The sequence below is a fragment of the Sapajus apella genome, unplaced genomic scaffold (genome assembly GCF_009761245.1).
Source record: "Sapajus apella isolate SASKATOON/1434 unplaced genomic scaffold, GSC_monkey_1.0 scaffold24, whole genome shotgun sequence".
NCBI classification, from domain to species: domain Eukaryota; kingdom Metazoa; phylum Chordata; class Mammalia; order Primates; family Cebidae; genus Sapajus; species Sapajus apella.
Genome location: NW_022436964.1, coordinates 18518367 through 18536335, shown reverse-complemented (window position 1 = coordinate 18536335; position 17969 = coordinate 18518367). Strand labels below are relative to the sequence as shown.

At 41.8% G+C, this 17969-nt stretch overlaps 1 protein-coding gene across 9 annotated transcripts in view; it reads right to left on the bottom strand.

Annotated features, from left to right (window-relative positions):
• The window catches only part of SMARCA2 (SWI/SNF related, matrix associated, actin dependent regulator of chromatin, subfamily a, member 2), a 180190-nt gene that overhangs the window by 30831 nt on the left and 131390 nt on the right, over positions 1-17969 (bottom strand). The window contains exons 1-2 of one of the 9 annotated variants that reach the window (XM_032291014.1): positions 2805-2945; positions 1495-1590 (exon numbers count right to left, since the gene is read on the bottom strand). The exons of 6 other annotated variants lie outside the window; for them this stretch is intronic. In XM_032291014.1, coding sequence (XP_032146905.1) covers positions 1495-1587 — 93 coding nt within the window. In that variant the 5' untranslated portion in view covers positions 1588-1590; positions 2805-2945. Of the gene's footprint in view, positions 1-1494; positions 1591-2804; positions 2946-17969 lie in introns of those variants that run through there. 2 more of the 9 variants (XM_032291016.1, XM_032291015.1) reach the window with 2 other exon arrangements.

Sequence of the window (17969 nt, the reverse complement as noted above, 5' to 3'; positions counted from 1 at the left end):
TATTAAAAGGTCTATAAACTCAAGTGTTTGATGGTAACTGAATCCAGATGAAATTTTAGCTCAGTTTAAGAACAAGACCCTAATTTTCTTATTACTGTAAGGGAAGGAAAAGGTAAACAAAACAAGGGGTGGGTTATGACAAAAAAAAATTCCTAAGAATGCATCCACAGATCATATAAGCTTTGACCTTTTCTTGAGGTTTTGCATCAATTTATTCATGATTAACAACATAAATCAAAATTCCATCTAGATATTTGTTCTAATGTAGCAATTAGTAAACAAGGAAACGGGAAAGTACAAAGCCACATTCTTTCGTAAACGTACTTAAATCATCCGATAAGGAACACACACACTCACAAACAATAAACACTTTTTTCCAATTACCTGCAAATGCTTGCTTTAAACCAGAGCCAGCAGCACTAATGCAGAGAGATAATAAAATAGCTATAAAAACAACCAGGTATAAAAGAAACCTGTTCATAAAGGGCTAGAAGATCCATGTGACAGACCCAGAAGTTTAAACTTTTTTTTTTTTTCCTGGTAAATCTCAAAACTCAAAAGAAGAAAAATAAAAGGGAAAAATACTGCAAAGGAAAAAAACAAAGAACAACATAAAATCTGAACATAGAAAAGAAATTTTCTAAAAAAAATCTTTACATTTTGAGATTGCTCTCTCACACAAAATAACTAATGTTATTTGTTCCTCCTGCCTCTCAATATTGCCTCCAGTATGCAAATGATAATCAATCCTTTCTCGTAGCTGAAAGAGCTCTAATCATAAGGCAATTACCTTCATTTCTCCACAGCACCAAACATGGCTAATATTTATGATCATGTGAGTATAACAATCAATATAAAGAGTGATTACAGCTCAGACATAATTTCTTTCACTTATGTACAATGCCTCCTGAAAAAGAAAGGTTTTGTCAAGAAAACCTGGTGCAGAACACAAAACAACCTGGCATCTTAAAAATGCCAGTGAGATTTTAAAAAAATATGTTTTCTATGCATCCTCCAATGTGCAAATCCATAGAAGCAACATGCACACAGACAGATTCCTAAGGGACAGTCTGAGCCTAGGCCTTAATAATCAAAAGACAATTTCCATCACGATCCTACAGTGTTCAGATAACCACTATGAAGGAGGCGAGATCTGATGAGTTATGAGGAAAAATGAAAAGGAAAAAAAAAAGCTCCACATTATTGCATTAATATTCATTTGCCTAAAAGCAGGACACCCACTATACAGCTAAACACACTGCAGCTAAGCGAAGATTAAGAAAAGGAAATTGTCCCGCATATCTTGGAGGCTGAACATGCTAATAATAAATACAGCATGCAAGGCTGTCAACAGTTAATGGTACTGCTCTCCTCAAGCACCCAGTTGCACACAGAAATACGGAGAACACCGGCTTTTGATGTGTTACACACCTACACATGCCTGGGATGTAGTTCTACTGAATCTTCAAGACGGCAACGAAAAAGGATATTTACCTTACCACTATCAGCAGGCCGGCTATCGGAAATCACAGTTAGTGGGGATAAAATTAACAAGCCAGCAAAGCAGCGAGCTGCTAGTCTCTTCATCAGCTGATCAGGAAAAAAAAGAGAGCTGGGGAAAGGCTATGTTTTCATATACAAGTAATTTTATTTTACTGAAAATTTAATACTGAAAGGATTGTGGATACTCAAATCTGCTGTTTCATTCTACCTACTACAAGGCCCGAAGGCTTCCTCCTTCAGCCTGTTTTAATATTGACAACTACTTATCATATTTTTTTCCCCTTATTATTCCAGGCAGCAGAATTAGAGGTTTTAGCTCAGGTGGTTTCTGATTCTTGCTTGCATTTTAACAATTAAGCCAGTAAGAAAACAAATTAATATTCAAATTTATTTTAAAAAATTAAAACAGGTCTGCTTTTTTGGTATTTTAAACGTTATTTTTTAAAAAAATAGCTGCATGGTTTGGAGCAGTCTAAATGATTTTTAAAATAGAAGACAATTTTTTAAAAAATTAAATGCATGTAAATAAAAGCAATGTACATGTTCTAAGCTGCAAATATTTTAATACAATATGTTATTCTTCTCTTTAAAGAAAATCCAGAACAACTGTGACACTTCACTTTCAGTTTCATGCTGTAAAATTTTTCATTGTTTTTCTTTCCAGTGGGATAAATGAAGTTGGGGGGAGTTGTGAAAGAATACTTCTACTCTCGTCCCCCTTAATTTTGAAAAGAAGGAAAAAGCATAAGCTTGTGATATTTGGACTTTTAAATCTCTAAATCTGTGAGCAGCTAAGAAGCGAAAACAAATTAAATTGCAAACAGAACAACTGAAACAATTTTTATTACAATTGCTAATACGTGCAGATTCTTATTAAATTTAGGTTCTGGAATTACAAGGAAACACACAAAGTACTGACCATTATTCCCCTTAAACTAAGGTTTTATGCAGGAATGCAGAGAGCTACAAAACATCTTCCCTCCTCCCCAAAGACCCCAAACACATCCATATGCAGTGCTTTATGTTCTGTGATTTCTAAGGGTCTTTTTCTAATGGAAATCAATTCACTAAATACTTCCCAATGCTTTTCGCACATAAAGAGTGGAGTAAGATTACTCCTACATGTAAGTAAAATTATTCATGGAGATTTTAAACTGTTCTTTTATTTCTAAAAATTATTTATTAAACTGGCTCAACTGACTCAAACTCAGCGCTGGGGGTTGGGGGGGGCACACAAAAAAACCCAAAAACTTGCTACACAATACTAAAGTACTACCCCCAAAAAGAATTCCCTTCCAAACCTTTTACCAGCACAATAATGAAATAAATCACAGAAGCAAACCCCCAGTTTCCGACTGGTGACGTGTTGCGCAAGAGTGCGAGCCCTAATTCAACATACAGACGGCTCCCATGCTGAACTGCCTCTAGATTTAATGAAGTGAATAGGAAGGAAGTCGGGGAAAAAAAGTGTACAAATAAGAAATTAACACTTTCCTTTCCTACCGAAACGGTGAAACACAACTACAGCGAAGTTTAGTGAGGCACCTCTTTTCTTAAAGGCACACTGCACCCATTTGGCTCCGGATGTCACGAAAAAAAAAAAAAAAAACAACAACCAAAACCCATATGGTGGTAAAAATCCCCAGTCAAGTTAAAACAGTTAAGCATATTTCAGCCTGCGTTTTTCCTGAATGAAGCTAAGAATTACTCCTTCCTCCACTGGATGGCAACCTTTTTTTTTTTTTTTTTTGGCCCTCTCTCTTTTCTTTCTTTCAATTTTGCTTAAAAGAAAAAGAAAACGTTTTTCATGACTCAGGGTGTGCGAGAACGAGATGCAAACTAGCTCCCTCTTCGATTAGTTCTTCTGAAAGCGGCGTGCAGGTTCTGACAACCAAAATGCAGGAGACAGTCATGCAGGATTAGCTGTTTTAGAGGAAACACTTTGCAGCTCGCAAAGCACATGGCAGACCCGGGAAGCGGCCACACGTGGGTCCAGTCGTGGCCCTCTCATCCTGACACACACCAACCACATCTTTTTCTGCCTGACGGAAGGTCCAGAAAGTCAGCCTCAGGCTCCTTCTTCTCAACGCAGTGGTGTAAAGAGGTGCTGTTATGCGTGGTTCACAGTATCACAAAGCAGAGGGGATCCATGATTATGAATAGGTAAACAGGGACACACAAACAAAAAGCCCCAAGCCAACTCCGGCGCATTGTTTCCACCTCCGCCTCTCCAAGTCCACCACGCCATGTGGCACAGCCCTTACAGTGGAACAAACCATCTTAACGCTGAAAGGAGCAATTCTACAGATATCCAGACAATGCATGGAAATTTCTTGGATGTGAAAGGGGAAAGTCAGTACTCAGACGCTAACTCTGCTATTTCAGTATCATATTTCTGTCCACTGACACTTTCTCTTTCTCCCTCTGGGGATCCTCTTCCCTTAGGAACTCTAGTTGGATTCCAGAAGAGGACCCGGGATGCTGCTGGGGTTGGGGGTGGGGTTATGGAGCATTAAAGAATGCAGATTTAGCCCATTATATTATACTAGTGCTTTCTGGGGACAACTCACACATCATCAAACTTGATTCCAAAATTAGACAAGCTAAACCTCCCTCACACCCTGCTGACACCCCAGAAGCCAATAATACAGGTAATGATCCCCCAAACAAGAGCAATGGCAACAAGTGGAATTTTACATTTAAAATTTCATGTATGAGACATTTTCTTACAATATAAATATTAAACAACAACAAAGCTGAATATAGAGCTTGTCCTCAAAGATGCCACATTATTTTTATCAGTTTAATACAAGCTGTAGCACTTTTGGATGCAGAATTTCAGACTCAGGCCTTTGGACGATAAGTTTTTGATTATTACTGTCTCCAAAAGCAACCTGTTAGAAAAACTGGCATAAAATCAAATTCCCTAAAGTGAAGTAACCCAGACGCAAAGGGGCAAATACTGTATGATTTCAGATATGAGGAAGGAGAGCAGTGGTTACCTGGGGCTAAGGGAAGAGGGCTGGGGAGTTAGGGTTCAGTGAGTTCAGAATTTCAGCTCGAGATGATGGTAACATTCTGGAGATGGATGTTTGTGGTGGCTGCACAACGATGTAACCATATGGAATGTTACTGAAATGTACCCTTAAAATGGCTAAAATGGTAAGTTTTATGTATATTTTGCCACAAGAAAAAAAGTCCCTGAAAAGAAATCAAATTTTCTAAATTAAGGAACAACTTAACCCCAATTAAACCCCAACAACTGCAGGTTCCTATGTGTTCTTCTTAACACTTCAACATACAGCACATAATACTCGTGAAATCTTGCTAGCTTTTTTTCAGAATTCAACCCTTTTAGCATCTCCACTGATAGCACATTCAGTCCTGCCCTGACCAATGGCTAGAACTTTTCAAAAATCCCCATTTATTCCTTCAAAGGTTATAAAGGAAATATCCATGATGTAAGAAAATACCTGTATACAGGACATAACTATTCACAAACTTTATACTTTTAACAAATGCTTCACATATTCAAGAGATGAGTTCGTCTGAAGGGTAAGGGATTCCCAACCCCAGCCCCAAGGTGGTACAACAAACGGATGACATTAACTCAAAAGACCCTGTTTCTTATTTCATCCATTTGTCTGGCAACTTGGATGCCACCTGCACTCCCAGCTCTCCCTCAGTTGGGACTGAAACGTACAAAGCTGACCATAAAGGGAAAGAAAATTAAGGCTCAGTTTAACCGAATTTGTGGTACAGTGGATTTTCCAGTTTATTGATCAATAACGTCAGTTCACTTTTGCACACACACACACACACACACACAAAAACAAAACAAAACAAAACAAAAAACAAAAAACCTTTCTCTTTCCCCGTATGCCATCAGCGCGTGGAGGTGGGTAAGGAAGGGAAAAGAGGAGCTGCAGCTTCCACATCTGAGACAAGGTCAATTGGTACGCTGTTTTGGGTAAAAGCAGTTTGTGGTTGGGAAAAGGAAAATGGTGGGGCGCATCGGCTCACACCTGTACTCTTAGCACTTTGGGAGGCCAAGGCAGGCAGATCACAAGGTCAGGGGTTCAAGACCGGCCTGACCAATATGCTGAAACCTTGTCTCTAATAAAAATACAAAAATTAGCTGGACGTGGTGGCAGGCACCCGTAGTCCCAGCTAGCTGGGAGGCTGAGGCAGGAGAATAGCTTGAACCTGAGAGGCGGAGGTTGCAATGAGCCGAGATCACACCACTGCACTCCAGCCTAGGCAATAAAGCAAGACTCTGTCTCAAAAAAAAAAAAAAAAAAAAGGAAAATGAGTTTAAAAATTATTTTAGGCATGAGAGCAACTAAGAACCCATATGACTGATACATTTTAAGCAGTGTTAAACACAATATGCTCTATTTGGAGAATGACTTTTAGATTTAGAAGAGGTTAGTCCCCAAAACATCTGGCCCTGAAGACCCTACTAAATTATAAATGTGAAGTATTGACAAATTCTTACAAATTAAGTACATGCTATGCTCAGCTCGCTTGGGAAGAATCAAAAAACCTGAGAGAATTTGTGAGCCTGCAAGAGACTTAGAGAAACAATGGAGAACTGCAAGAAATACAGTTGTGCTTTCCTATCCCGAGACCCTCTATCCAGTTACTATCTACTTTTTTTTTTTTTTGAGACAGAGTCTTGCTATGTCGCCAAGCAGTGGTGCGATCCGGGCTCACTACAACCTCCTACTCCCTGGTTGAAGCGACTCTCCTGACTCAGCCTCCTGAGTAGCTGGGCTTACAGGTGTGTGCCACCATGTCAGCTAATTTTTGTATTTTCAGTAGAGAAGGGGGTTTCACTATGTTGGCCAGGATAGTATCTATCTCCTGACATCATGATCCACCCGCCTTAGCCTCTCAAAGGCTGGGATTACAGGCATGAGTCACCACCACTGCCTGGCTTTTTTTTTTTTTTTCTTTTTGAGACGGAGTTTCGCTCTGTTGCCAGCCTCAGGCTGGCGTGCAGTGGCGCGATGTTGACTCACTGCAGCCTCCGCCTCCTGGGTTCAAGCAGTTCTCTCCCTCAGCCTCCTGAGTAGCTGGGATTATAGGTGCCCGCCACCATGCCAGGCTACTTTTCGTATTTTTAGTAAAGACGGGGTTTCACCATTTTGGCCAGGCTGGTCTTGAACTCCTGTCCGTGTGATACACCTGCCTCAGCCTCCCAAAGTGGGTGTGAGCCACTGTGCCCAGCCACAACCTACTCTGAACACAGCCAGGAACTCCACCCACTTATCTGTTGAGTAGGGCTCCTCAAAAGGGCCTTGGCCACTTCTGTACTTCAAGGTTCTCAGTATATTAAAAGTGAAATGTCAAAAGAGGGTAACAAACTAATAAAGTTTTAATGCTTACAAAGAATAACTTAATGCTTTTAAGACAGATAAAATACAATGATTAAGAGCATAACGTCATTCGGAGATAATGTCAAATGGCAACTTGGAGGCACCTTCATGAATGTGAGGCCTTAGCAAAATAAATGGTTCTTTTCTGGGCTTCCCTGGGATAAGCCATCCGGGCTTCCCTGGGATAAGCCGTCCACAAGGAACTGAGCCACGATCCAGGGCTCCATGCTACTGTGAGAAGTCAGACTTTCTCATCTATACACACATCATGGTTGAGGGCATCAAATTAATAAGATACTGGTGAGAATGACTTGTTCTGCTTGAGACTAATGCGAAAAACGTCCATTAATAGTCCAGTAATGAAAGGAAACATGTAAATGAAGCAACACAAGAAATCAAAAGCATAGTAGTTTAAGGCTAATATGGAAAAAAAAAAAAAAGCCCCATCTTTTTTTTTTTGGAGACAGAGTCTTGCTCTGTCACCAGGCTGGAGTGCAGTGGCGTTATCTTGGCTCACTACAACCTCCGCCTCCTGGGTTCAAGTGATTCTCCTGCCTCAGCCTCCTGAGTAGCTGGGATTACAGGTGCACACCACCATGCCTGGCTGATTTTTGTGTTTTTAGTAGAGACGGGGTTTCACCATGCTGGTCAGGCTGGTGTCGAACTCCTGACCTCGTGATCCGCCTGCCTTGGCCTCCCAAAGTGCTGGGATTACAGGCATGAGCCATGGCGCCTGGCCAAGCCCCATCTTTTAATAAATCTTCAGGTACACAGCATCATTACGATTGATGCAGCCACAATTATTACCACCACTGTCCCTGCCAGCAGAAGCAGCAGCAACAGTAGCTAACACAGTGTTCACTGTGTTGCAAGCCATTCAGTGCTTTGCGTACATTTAGTCATCTAAACCTTACAACAACCCTAATGAGGTACGCACTCTTACTCTCTGCATTTTGCAGATGAGGAAATTGAGGCAGGGAGAGATATAGCATCTTGTTCCAGATTATATAAAAGTAAGAAGCAGACTCAGTATTTGAACTTGAAGTCTGGCTGCATAAACCACATCCTTAACTACCAGACTATTCTACGTTATAGCAGAAAACAATAATGTATTATTAATGACAACTGCACCATCAGGAAAAGGCTAAGTTATATTTGCCAGGCTTAGGTGAATAATGAAAGTAAAAACATAACATGGTACATCTTAGGAAGACTTCAGCAAAGATCACAGATACACACACTTGCAGCAAAGATCTCTCTCTCTCTCACACACACACACACCACACACATTCCTTTGCATAGAAGTGTGGAACTATAAAAGTAACCATGCAAGTTCAAAGTGTACAAAGCCAGTTTTTTTTTTTTTTTTTTTTTGGAGACGGAGTTTCCCTTTTGTTGCCCAGGCTGGAGTGTAATGGCTCAATCTTGGCTCATTGCAATCTTCACCTCCCGGGTTCAAGGGATTCTCCTGCCTCAGCCTCACGAGTAGCTGGGATTAGGGGTGTGCACCACCATGCTTGGCTAATTTTCGTATTATTAGTAGAGACGGGGTTTCACCATGTTGGCTAGGCTGGTCTCAAACTCCTGACCTCAGGTGATCCACCTGCCTCGGCCTCCCAAAGTGCTGGGATTATAGGCATGAGCCACCATGCCCGGCTGTCATTTTAATAGTCAATGGGAAATTACTATTCTACAACTTTTAAAAATTTGTCAAAACATTAAAAGCTCTTATACATGTATAGGGAAATGAAAAGAATAGTGAAATAAGCATTTCCTTAGTACACTAATTTAAACTATTAGAAACATTGAGCCTTAAAATGTTTCATTTCTAAGTGAAAAAAATCTATTCAGAGTATTTTGCTTTTGTTTTTTTTTGAAATGGAGCCTCACTCTGTTACCCAGGCTGGAGTGCAGTGGTGTAATCAATCGCAGCTCACTACAGCCTCAACCTTCTGGGCTCAAGCAATCCTCCCACCTAACCCTCCCAAGAGCTGGGACTACAGATGCACACCACCACACCTGGCTATTTTCTTTTTTTGTAGAGACAGAGTCATGCTATGCTGCTTACACTGGTCTTGAACTCCTGGCCTCAAGCGATCTCCCTGCTTTGGCATCCCAGAATGTTAGGATTATAGGTGTGAGCTACCACGCCTGGCCTATCCGGGCATTTTGAACAGTGCTTATCTTCTCTTTGTCAAATCACTTACGACATAGAATAAATGTCTTTTCTGTGCCTTTGAAAACTGCCATACTCCTAAATTTGGATTGGCTTCCAACATTTTATCCTTTGCCATTTCGGTGTGGTGAAATAGCTGAGTTCCTTTCCTGTGACTTTGTTCTTCTGTTTAGTTTTTCCAAGTACCACTTCCTCTGGGACATCTTCAACCTTTTCTTCATAGCCGCATCCCACGTTTATGTGGGTAAGTTCACCTTCACCAATTTCCCTGGCTGAATATCTAGAATCTCTCCTTTATGGCCACTTTGTCATCCTATATTTTTCTTCACGTAAGTTCTATTTATTTATTTATTTATTTATTTGAGATAAGAGTCTCGCTCTGTTGCCAAGGCTGGCGTGCAATAGCGTCATCTCGGCTCATGGCAACCTCCGTCTCCTGGGTTCAAGTGATTCTCCTGCCTCAACCTCCCAGGTAGCTGGGACTATAGATGTGCACCATGACACCTGGCTAATTTTTGTATTTTTAGTAGAGATGGGGTTTCACCATGTTGGCCAAGCTGGTCTTGAACTCCTGACCTCAGGTGATCTGCCCACCTTGGCCTCCCAAAGTGCTGAGATTACAGGTGTGAGCTACCACACCCGACCTGATTTTTTAAATTTATTTTTATTTTTTATTTTTGAGGTAAGTCTCGCTCTGTTGCCCTGGCTGGAGTGCAGTGGTGCAATCTTGGCTCACTGCAACCTCTGCCTCCTGGGTTCAAATTATTTGCCTGCCTCAGCCTCCCAAGTAGCTGGGATTACAGGCGTGTGCCATCATGCCTGGCTAATTTTGTAATTTTAGTAAAGATAGGGTTTCACCATATTTGCCAGGCTAGTCTTGAACTCTTGACCTCAGGTGATCCTCCTGCCTCGGCCTCCCAAAGTTCTGGGATTACAGGCCTGAGCCAAGGTGCCCAAGCCTTTCTTCATATACGTTCTTGATAGGATTGTCTTCCAAAAGATCTATCTCATCAGCATTAAATATTCCAGGATTATCATAAACCTGCCTTAATCTTGGGATTTGGGGTGAAATTTCACGGAGGCATCCTTATCTACACTAGCAGTGTCACCAGCCCGTTTCATATTCATCAGTTCATGCTGACTTCTGAGATGATAAAACTAGGCTTTGCTGGCAGTCAAAAGTCCTCCTATAAGTCTCTGTGTAATTACCATTTTATTTTAATGCAGCAACTAACTTCAACACTTTGCCATGAATACTAGTCAAAGTAAGCGGGATTTTAAAAATTATTATGGTCTTCCATCTAAGGAAGAATACTCAGTTTCAATCAGAAGGGGTTTTCTGTTCCTAGTACAATTTAAATTAAAATATGCTGAAATGACTTTACCTTGTTTTTTTTCATATTCATTGGACATTTTCAATTTGGCTTTTTAAATTCATTTATTTTTTATTTTTGAGGCAGAGTCTTGCTCTGTCACCCAGGCTAGAGGGCAGGGGTACAATCTTGGCTCACTACAATCTTCACCTCCTGGGTTCAAGAGATTCTCTTGCCTCAACCTCCCAATAGCTTGGATTACAGGCATACACCACTATGCCCAGCCAATATTTTGTATTTTTAGTAGAGACAGGGTTTCACTGTGTTGGCCAGGCTGGTCTCAAACTCGTGACCTCAGGCTCAGCCTCCCTAAGTGTTGGTATTATAGGCATGAGCCACTGTGCCAAGCGGTTTGTACTATAGCTTCATGCAGGCCTGGGTCTTGTGCTATCTTCATTTTCCTGTTGCCATTTTCACATCTAATGACAACAAATTTCACTTCCTTCATTACTACCTCTTGTTTCTTTGCAGCACTTTCATCTCTGGTGGCCAATTCCCTTTCCTGATGAACTATTTTTTTTTTTTTTTTAAATCATGTTTTCACTGAGAAAGAAGGTGGCAACATAGCTGTATGCTTTGCTGTCTGTACATGGACTGAATAACAGACGCTCACTGACAGATCACCACCAGACTTTGAGAGAAGTGACAGGGTTAGTCATTGATCAAAATGTACATGTGTTATGTACACAGTGATTTATGAAGCGTTAAGCAACACAGTCTGTGTTTCATGTGCAAAGACTCACAATCACTATACTAAGGTGTCATGGGCTGAACTGCATCCCTTCAAAATTCATACGTTGAGGTCGTAATCCCCAATACTTTAGATTGTGACTATATTTTGAGAAAGGGCCTTTAAAGAGTGAAAATGAGGTCCTATGAGCGGGCCCTAAGCCTACATGACTGCTATCTTTCTAAGAAAAGGCGATTAAGACAGAGATGCACATAGAGGAACAACCCCATATACACACACCAAGGAGGTAGCCATTTACCAGCCAAGGCGAGAAGCCTCGGAAGAAACCAAACCTGCTGATACCTTGGTCTCAGGCTTCCAGCCTCCAGACAGTGAGATAATACATCTCTGTTGTTTAAGCCACCAATCTGTGGTATTCTGTAATGGCAGTCCTAGCAAACTATCACACAGGGCTAAAATTTATCATTGAGGGATTGGTGTTTAACTATATCCAGTGATGGGAATGTGTACATATGGAACGGTGCAAAGCAAGGCTGCTTGTATGCACATATAACACATCCCTTGGAGTAAATGATGGCAGCCTTTCTCTTTCCTGCCATCCTATAATCTGAGGGTAACTGCCCCACCCACAACAACTCCTGCCTGCACTGCCATCTTCTGTGTCAGGCAGCTGCTACCTGTCCTGGTCTCACCTGATGGAGATGGGAATGGTCTCCTGTTCTCAGAGTAGCCTGCTTCTAAGCTTGCGTGAGGCCTGGGATGAGGGTCTCTGCATAAACAGAGCCAGTCAGTTCACCTCTATTAAGAATTTGAGCTTCAGGTGTGAAAGAACGTGTCCAATTGGTATGGCAGCTGAAGTTGAATAAACGTCACGAGATAGCACTTAGGCCAGAGATGTTATGAACAGTAGCCATGAATAAGCAGAGGCCAACATGAGATATGCAAAAAGTATACTGTGTGAAAGAGAAAACTGGCTGGTTCCAGAGAGGTCCTAATTCCTCGCACTCACACACAAGTATCTGGTTAGGCTATGGATACATACATATGTACTCACATACATGTATCTACACATAAATACATATAGATGCACCACTTGGAAACGTACAAGAATTTCAGATCTAGTCTATATGCTGTTGCTAAGTATAAAAGGCTGGCTGTCGAGTATGCCTATTCCACTTTATTTAATAAAGTTAAAATGCAAAACAAAATTTTGAGTTTTGGTTAGCTAGGAGCTGCATATATGTTGGCAAATGCAATTTGCTATGCAATCAACTTTGAAATGAATCTCTTAACTTTAAAGCACAAAAAAATAAGAACAAAGGTGAATATGGCCAGTGATACGGTTTGGCTCTGTGTCCCCACCCAAATCTCCTCTTGAATTGTACTCCCATAATTCCCATGTGTTGTGGGAGGTACCCAGTAGGAAATAATTTGAATCAAGGGAGCGATTTCCCCCATACTGTTCTCGTGGTAGTACATAAGTCTCACGAGATCTGACAGCGGTTTCCACTTTTGCATTTCTCTCATTTTTTCTTGTTGCCACCATGTAAGAAGTGCCTTTCGCCTCCCGCCATGATTCTGAGGCCTCCCCAGCCACGTGGATCTGTAAGTCCAATTAAACCTCTTTTTCTTCTTCCTAGTCTCAAGCATGTCTTTATTAGCAGCATGAAAATGGACTAATACAGCCAGGTTTTATTAATAAACACACTTAGCTATATTATCGCCTTGCATAGCTTCCAAAGCTTTTTGGTATTCCAAGCCAGAACTAGCTGTTTTGCTGGGAATCCATGACTGAAATCAACACGAACAGAGTAAGTGGCAGAGAGGGAGACACCCGGAGACCAGGTCAACTGAAGCACAGTCAAAGATTTTCACAGAATAGACAAACACAGACTGCTCCAATGGGCAATGGCCAGATACACAGAAAACAGGCTGAGCATGGTGGCTCACGCTTGTAATCTCAGTGCTTTGGGAGGCTGAGGCGGGAGGATCACTAGAGGTCATGAGTCAGAGACCAGCCCAGGGAACATGGCAAAACTCTGTCTCTACAAAAAAATAAAAAGATTAGTTGGGTGTGGTAGCATGTGACTATGTCTCAGAAAAAAAAAAAAAAGAAAACGTCGTAAAATGCATTCCAGAAGTGGAGTATCTAGAGAAAATTTTAGAGGGTCTGCAACAGACAGTCCCTAAATCTGAAGGAAATTAAGAAGCTCAGTCAGTTGACATCCACTTATGACTCTGCCCACTGCACAGACCCTCTTTGTCTGGGCCACTCTGCTCTTGCCACTTGGCTCAAATACCAATCATCAGCTGTGCTTCCAAACATGTTGATGTTAGTTATACTTATTACTACATCTATTTACATAAATGAATGTAATTGTGAAAAGAAACCGAGTTCTTAGTTGTACAAAGAGTACAATAAAAGACTCCAAAAGCAAGTTTCTTTAAAAACAGCAACAGCAGGCCGGGTGCGGTGGCTCAAGCCTGTAATCCCAGCACTTTGGGAGGCCGAGGCGGGTGGATCACGAGGTCAAGAGATCGAGACCATCCTGGTCAACATGGTGAAACCCCGTCTCTACTAAAAATACAAAAAATTAGCTGGGCATGGTGGTGCATGCCTGTAATCCCAGCTACTCAGGAGGCTGAGGCAGGAGAATTGCCTGAACCCAGGAGACGGAGGTTGCGGTGAGCCGAGATCGTGCCATTGCACTCCAGCCTGGGTAACATGAGTGAAACTCCGTCTCAAAAAAAAAAATAAAATAAAAAAAAATAAAAATAAAAAACAGCAACAGCAACAAAACTGCTGTTGAATTTGGTGAGGGCTTGATGGTTCTAACTTAGAGGCAAGTGTACACTCAGCATGCTTTATTAGTGTTAAGATTCTCATTCATGGCTGGGTATTATGGCTTACACCTGTAATCCCAGTACTTTGGGAAGCTGAGGTGGGAGATCACTTAAGACCAGGAGTTTGAGGGAGGCTACAGTGAGCTGTGATCATGCCACTGCACTACAGCCTGGGTGAGGCCCTGTTTCTTTTTTTTTTTTTTTTCTTAAGATGGAATCTGGTTCTGTTGCCTAGGCCGGAGTGCAATGGTACAATCTTGGCTCACTGAAACCTATGCCTCCTGGGTTCAAGCAATTCTCCCTGCCTCAGCCTCCCAAGTAGCTGGGATTACAGGTGCCCACCACCATGGCCAGCTAACTTTTGCATTTTTAGTAGAAATGAGGTTTCACCATGTTGGCTAGGCTGGTCTCAAACTCCCAACCTCAGGTGATAACCCTGCCTTGTTCTCCCAAAGTGCTGGGATTGCAGGTGTGAGCCACTGCGCCCAGCCAAGACCCTGTTTCTTAAAAAAAAAAAAAAAAAAAAAAAAGAAAAAGGATTCTTACTCTAAGAACACAAAAACTAGAAATCCTAAGTGATACATTACAGGTGTTATTTACGTGAGAAAGATTATGTGTCATTTATGTGTTCTAGCCAGTTTACTCAAAGAGGCAACCTCAGCCTTACAATGAAAGATGTGGCAAACAGATACATGCTTTTAATTAAAAATTACATCTACATATAAGTGACATATTATTTTCTCACCTTAATGAATGTTTTCACTGACCAATTCACCACAGTTCTGATTATTTAAGAAGGCATCTGCTCTTCCATCTTTCTGTTTGGAATGGGGGTCGTAGTAGCCTGCCTCCTCATTTTTTTTTTTTTTTTTTGGTCACCCAGTTCATTTTTTCCCGGTAATAATACTTAATAGCTTGATTCTGTAATTTTTCTAAATAGTTATGAGCTGTATCCTATTGCTCAGATCTTAAAACACTTCTGTCATCAGGCTACTGTCCTACTCAGGTTCCTAAATTAACCTCAGTGTATCAATTCCAAGCCTGCCTGGATGAACTGTTTGAACTAGAGCAACTCCATCTTGAATAGGGGCTGGGTAAAATAAGACTGAAACCTTCTGGGCTGCGTTCTCAGACAGTTAAGGCATTCTAAGTCACAGGTTGAGACAGGAGGTCGGCACAAGATACAGGTCATAAACAGCTTGCTGATAAAACAGGTTGCAGTAAAGAAGCCGGATAAAACCCAACAAAACCAAGATGGTGATGAGAGTGACCTCTGGTGGTCCTCACTACTACACTCCCACCAGTGCCTAAAAGCCACGTCAACATCAGGAAGTCACCCTATATGGTCTAAAAAGGGGAGGCATGAATAATACACTCTTTATTTAGTCTATCATCAAAAAGTAACCATAATAATGGGCAAGCAGCAGCCTTTGAAGCTGCTCTAAAGCTGCTCTATGGAGTAGCCATTCTTTTTTTTTTTGGAGACAGAGTCTTGCTCTGTCGCCCAGGCTGGAGTGCAATGGCGCGATCTCGGCTCACTGCAACTTCCGCCTCCCAGGTTCAAACAATTCTCTGCCTCAGCCTCCCAAGAAGCTGGGATTACAGGCACCCGCCACCACACCTGGCTAATTTTTTTTTATTTTTAGTAGAAACGGGGTTTCAAGAAAATTTAAGTATGAACTATAGATTAAATGATATTATTGGCTTAGTATTACACTTCTTCTCTGTGGTAATATTAAGGTTGTATAGGAGAATACTCATGCCTTAGGAAATAAACACTGAAATATTTATGGGGAAAATAAAAAGGGGGGGGTGCGCCATCTTGGCCAGGCTGGTCTTGAACTCCTGACCTTGTTATCTACCCACTTTGGCCTCCCAAAGTGCTGGGATTACAGGCGTGAGCCACAGAGCCTGGCCTAAACTAGCCATTCTTTATTCCTTTACTTTCCTGATAAACTTGCTTTCACTTTACTGCCTCAAATTCTTTCTTGTGTGAGATCCAAGAGCCCTCTCTTGGGGTCTAGATCGGGACCCCTTTTCAGCAACATATTTCTGGCAATCACAAAGCCACAATACTGGGGAAACCCCTGACCTAAAGGCTAACGTTGAGTAAGTGGTGGGGTCCAGTAACAGAATCTAGAGATCTCTATGATCTGATTCTACCCACGCGGATTTCCCATATTTCTTACTGCTATGGAGTAAATGATTGTGTCCCCTCAGAATTCCTGTGTTGAAATCCTAACCCACAAGGTGATGGTATTAGGAAGTGGGGCCTTTGGGAGGTGACTGGGTTATGATTGGGATTAGTGCCCTTATCTAGAAAGACCCCAGAGAGCTCCCATGCCCCTTCTACCATGTGAGGACACAGCAAGAAGGCACCATCTATGAACCAGGAAGCAGAATCACCAGACATGGAATCCGCTGGTACGTTGATCTTGGACTTCCCAGCCTCTAGAATTGTGAGAAATAAGTTTCTGCTTACAAACCAGCCTATAGTATTTTGGTATAGCACCCCAGACTAAGACACCAGCTATGCCAACATTCTGCAAATAATAGGAACACAAATCACATGCCATACCGTAGCATGCCATATGTATTCCCACCTTTGTGGTTACTCTTATTTCTCACCTGGGATGCCCTTCCCAATCACTGCTCCTGTGCACACTGTATACATGTTCAGTGATCAACTCCCATTCCACCACGCCCCTAGACATGCCAGAACATTATGACTTTCTCTTCTTTTTTTTTTTTTTTTTGAGACAGAGTTTTGCTCTTGTTACCCAGGCTGGAGTGCAATGGCGCGATCTTGGCTCACCGCAACCTCCGCCTCCTGGGTTCAGGCAATTCTCCTGCCTCAGCCTCCTGAGTAGCTGGGATTACAAGCATGTGCCACCATGCCCAGCTGATTTTTTGTATTTTTAGTAGAGACGGGGTTTCACTATGTTGACCAGGATGGTCTCGATCTCTTGACCTCATGATCCACCCGCCTCGTCTTCCCAAAGTGCTGGGATTACAGGCGTGAGCCACCACGCCCGGCCGACTTTCTCTTCTTACAGAGACAATGCCTTAGTTTTTCTCAATTCCCCTAGAGTACTTAGCTCAGTAATGAGGGAGGGAAAGTTAGATACTATAAAATATAAAAACCATAAAAATGGTTGAGTAGAAATTCAACTATTAGATAGGGTTCCCTGGGAAAAATCGCTGTTAGTTATAGACCCATTTATGGAACGCTAAGTCCAAAAGTATTTGTTCTCGATATTTTCATGTTAATCTTCAAGTATTAAAGGATACACTCTAGCATCAAACTCTTTTGCATCTTCCCTACATCACCCATTCCCCACCTCCCCTTTATTGTCAAGCTTCTAGGGCCATCCTTACTGATGACAATTCTACTGCCTGAACACAAAATTCCTTAGCACCCAGAAGGACATTAGTACTTTAAGAAAAAAGTTGCCAAAAGCTTTCTAATTCCCACGTCTTGGTCTTGTCTAAACTGTTTTATTTACTTTCTCCTTCACTGCTCCTTAAAGTTATGTCTCCTTCCTACAGTGCCACAGTCTTGGGTTTCCCTACCTTTTTTTTCTTTTGAGATGGAGTCTTTACTCTGTCACCCAGGGTGGAGTGCAGTGTCACAGTCTCGGCTCACTGCAACCTCTGCCTCCCGAGTTCACATGATTCTCCTGCCTCAGTCTCCCAAGCAGCTAAGACTACAGACATGTGCCACTATGCCCAGCCACTTTCTGTATTATTTGTAGAAATGGGTTTCACCATGTTGGCCAGGCTGATTTCAAACTCCTGACTTCAAGTGATTCACCCACTTCTGCCTCCCAAAATGCTGGGATTACAGGCATGAGCCAGCATGCCCAGCGGGTTTCCCTATCTTTACTAACCACATATTTCTCCCCTTAAATTCAGATACCCCAACTTTTATTTTGGCTCTTTTTCCATTCATAGATTGTGAATATGCAGTCAAATGTGGTCAATTACCCCTTCTGAGTACA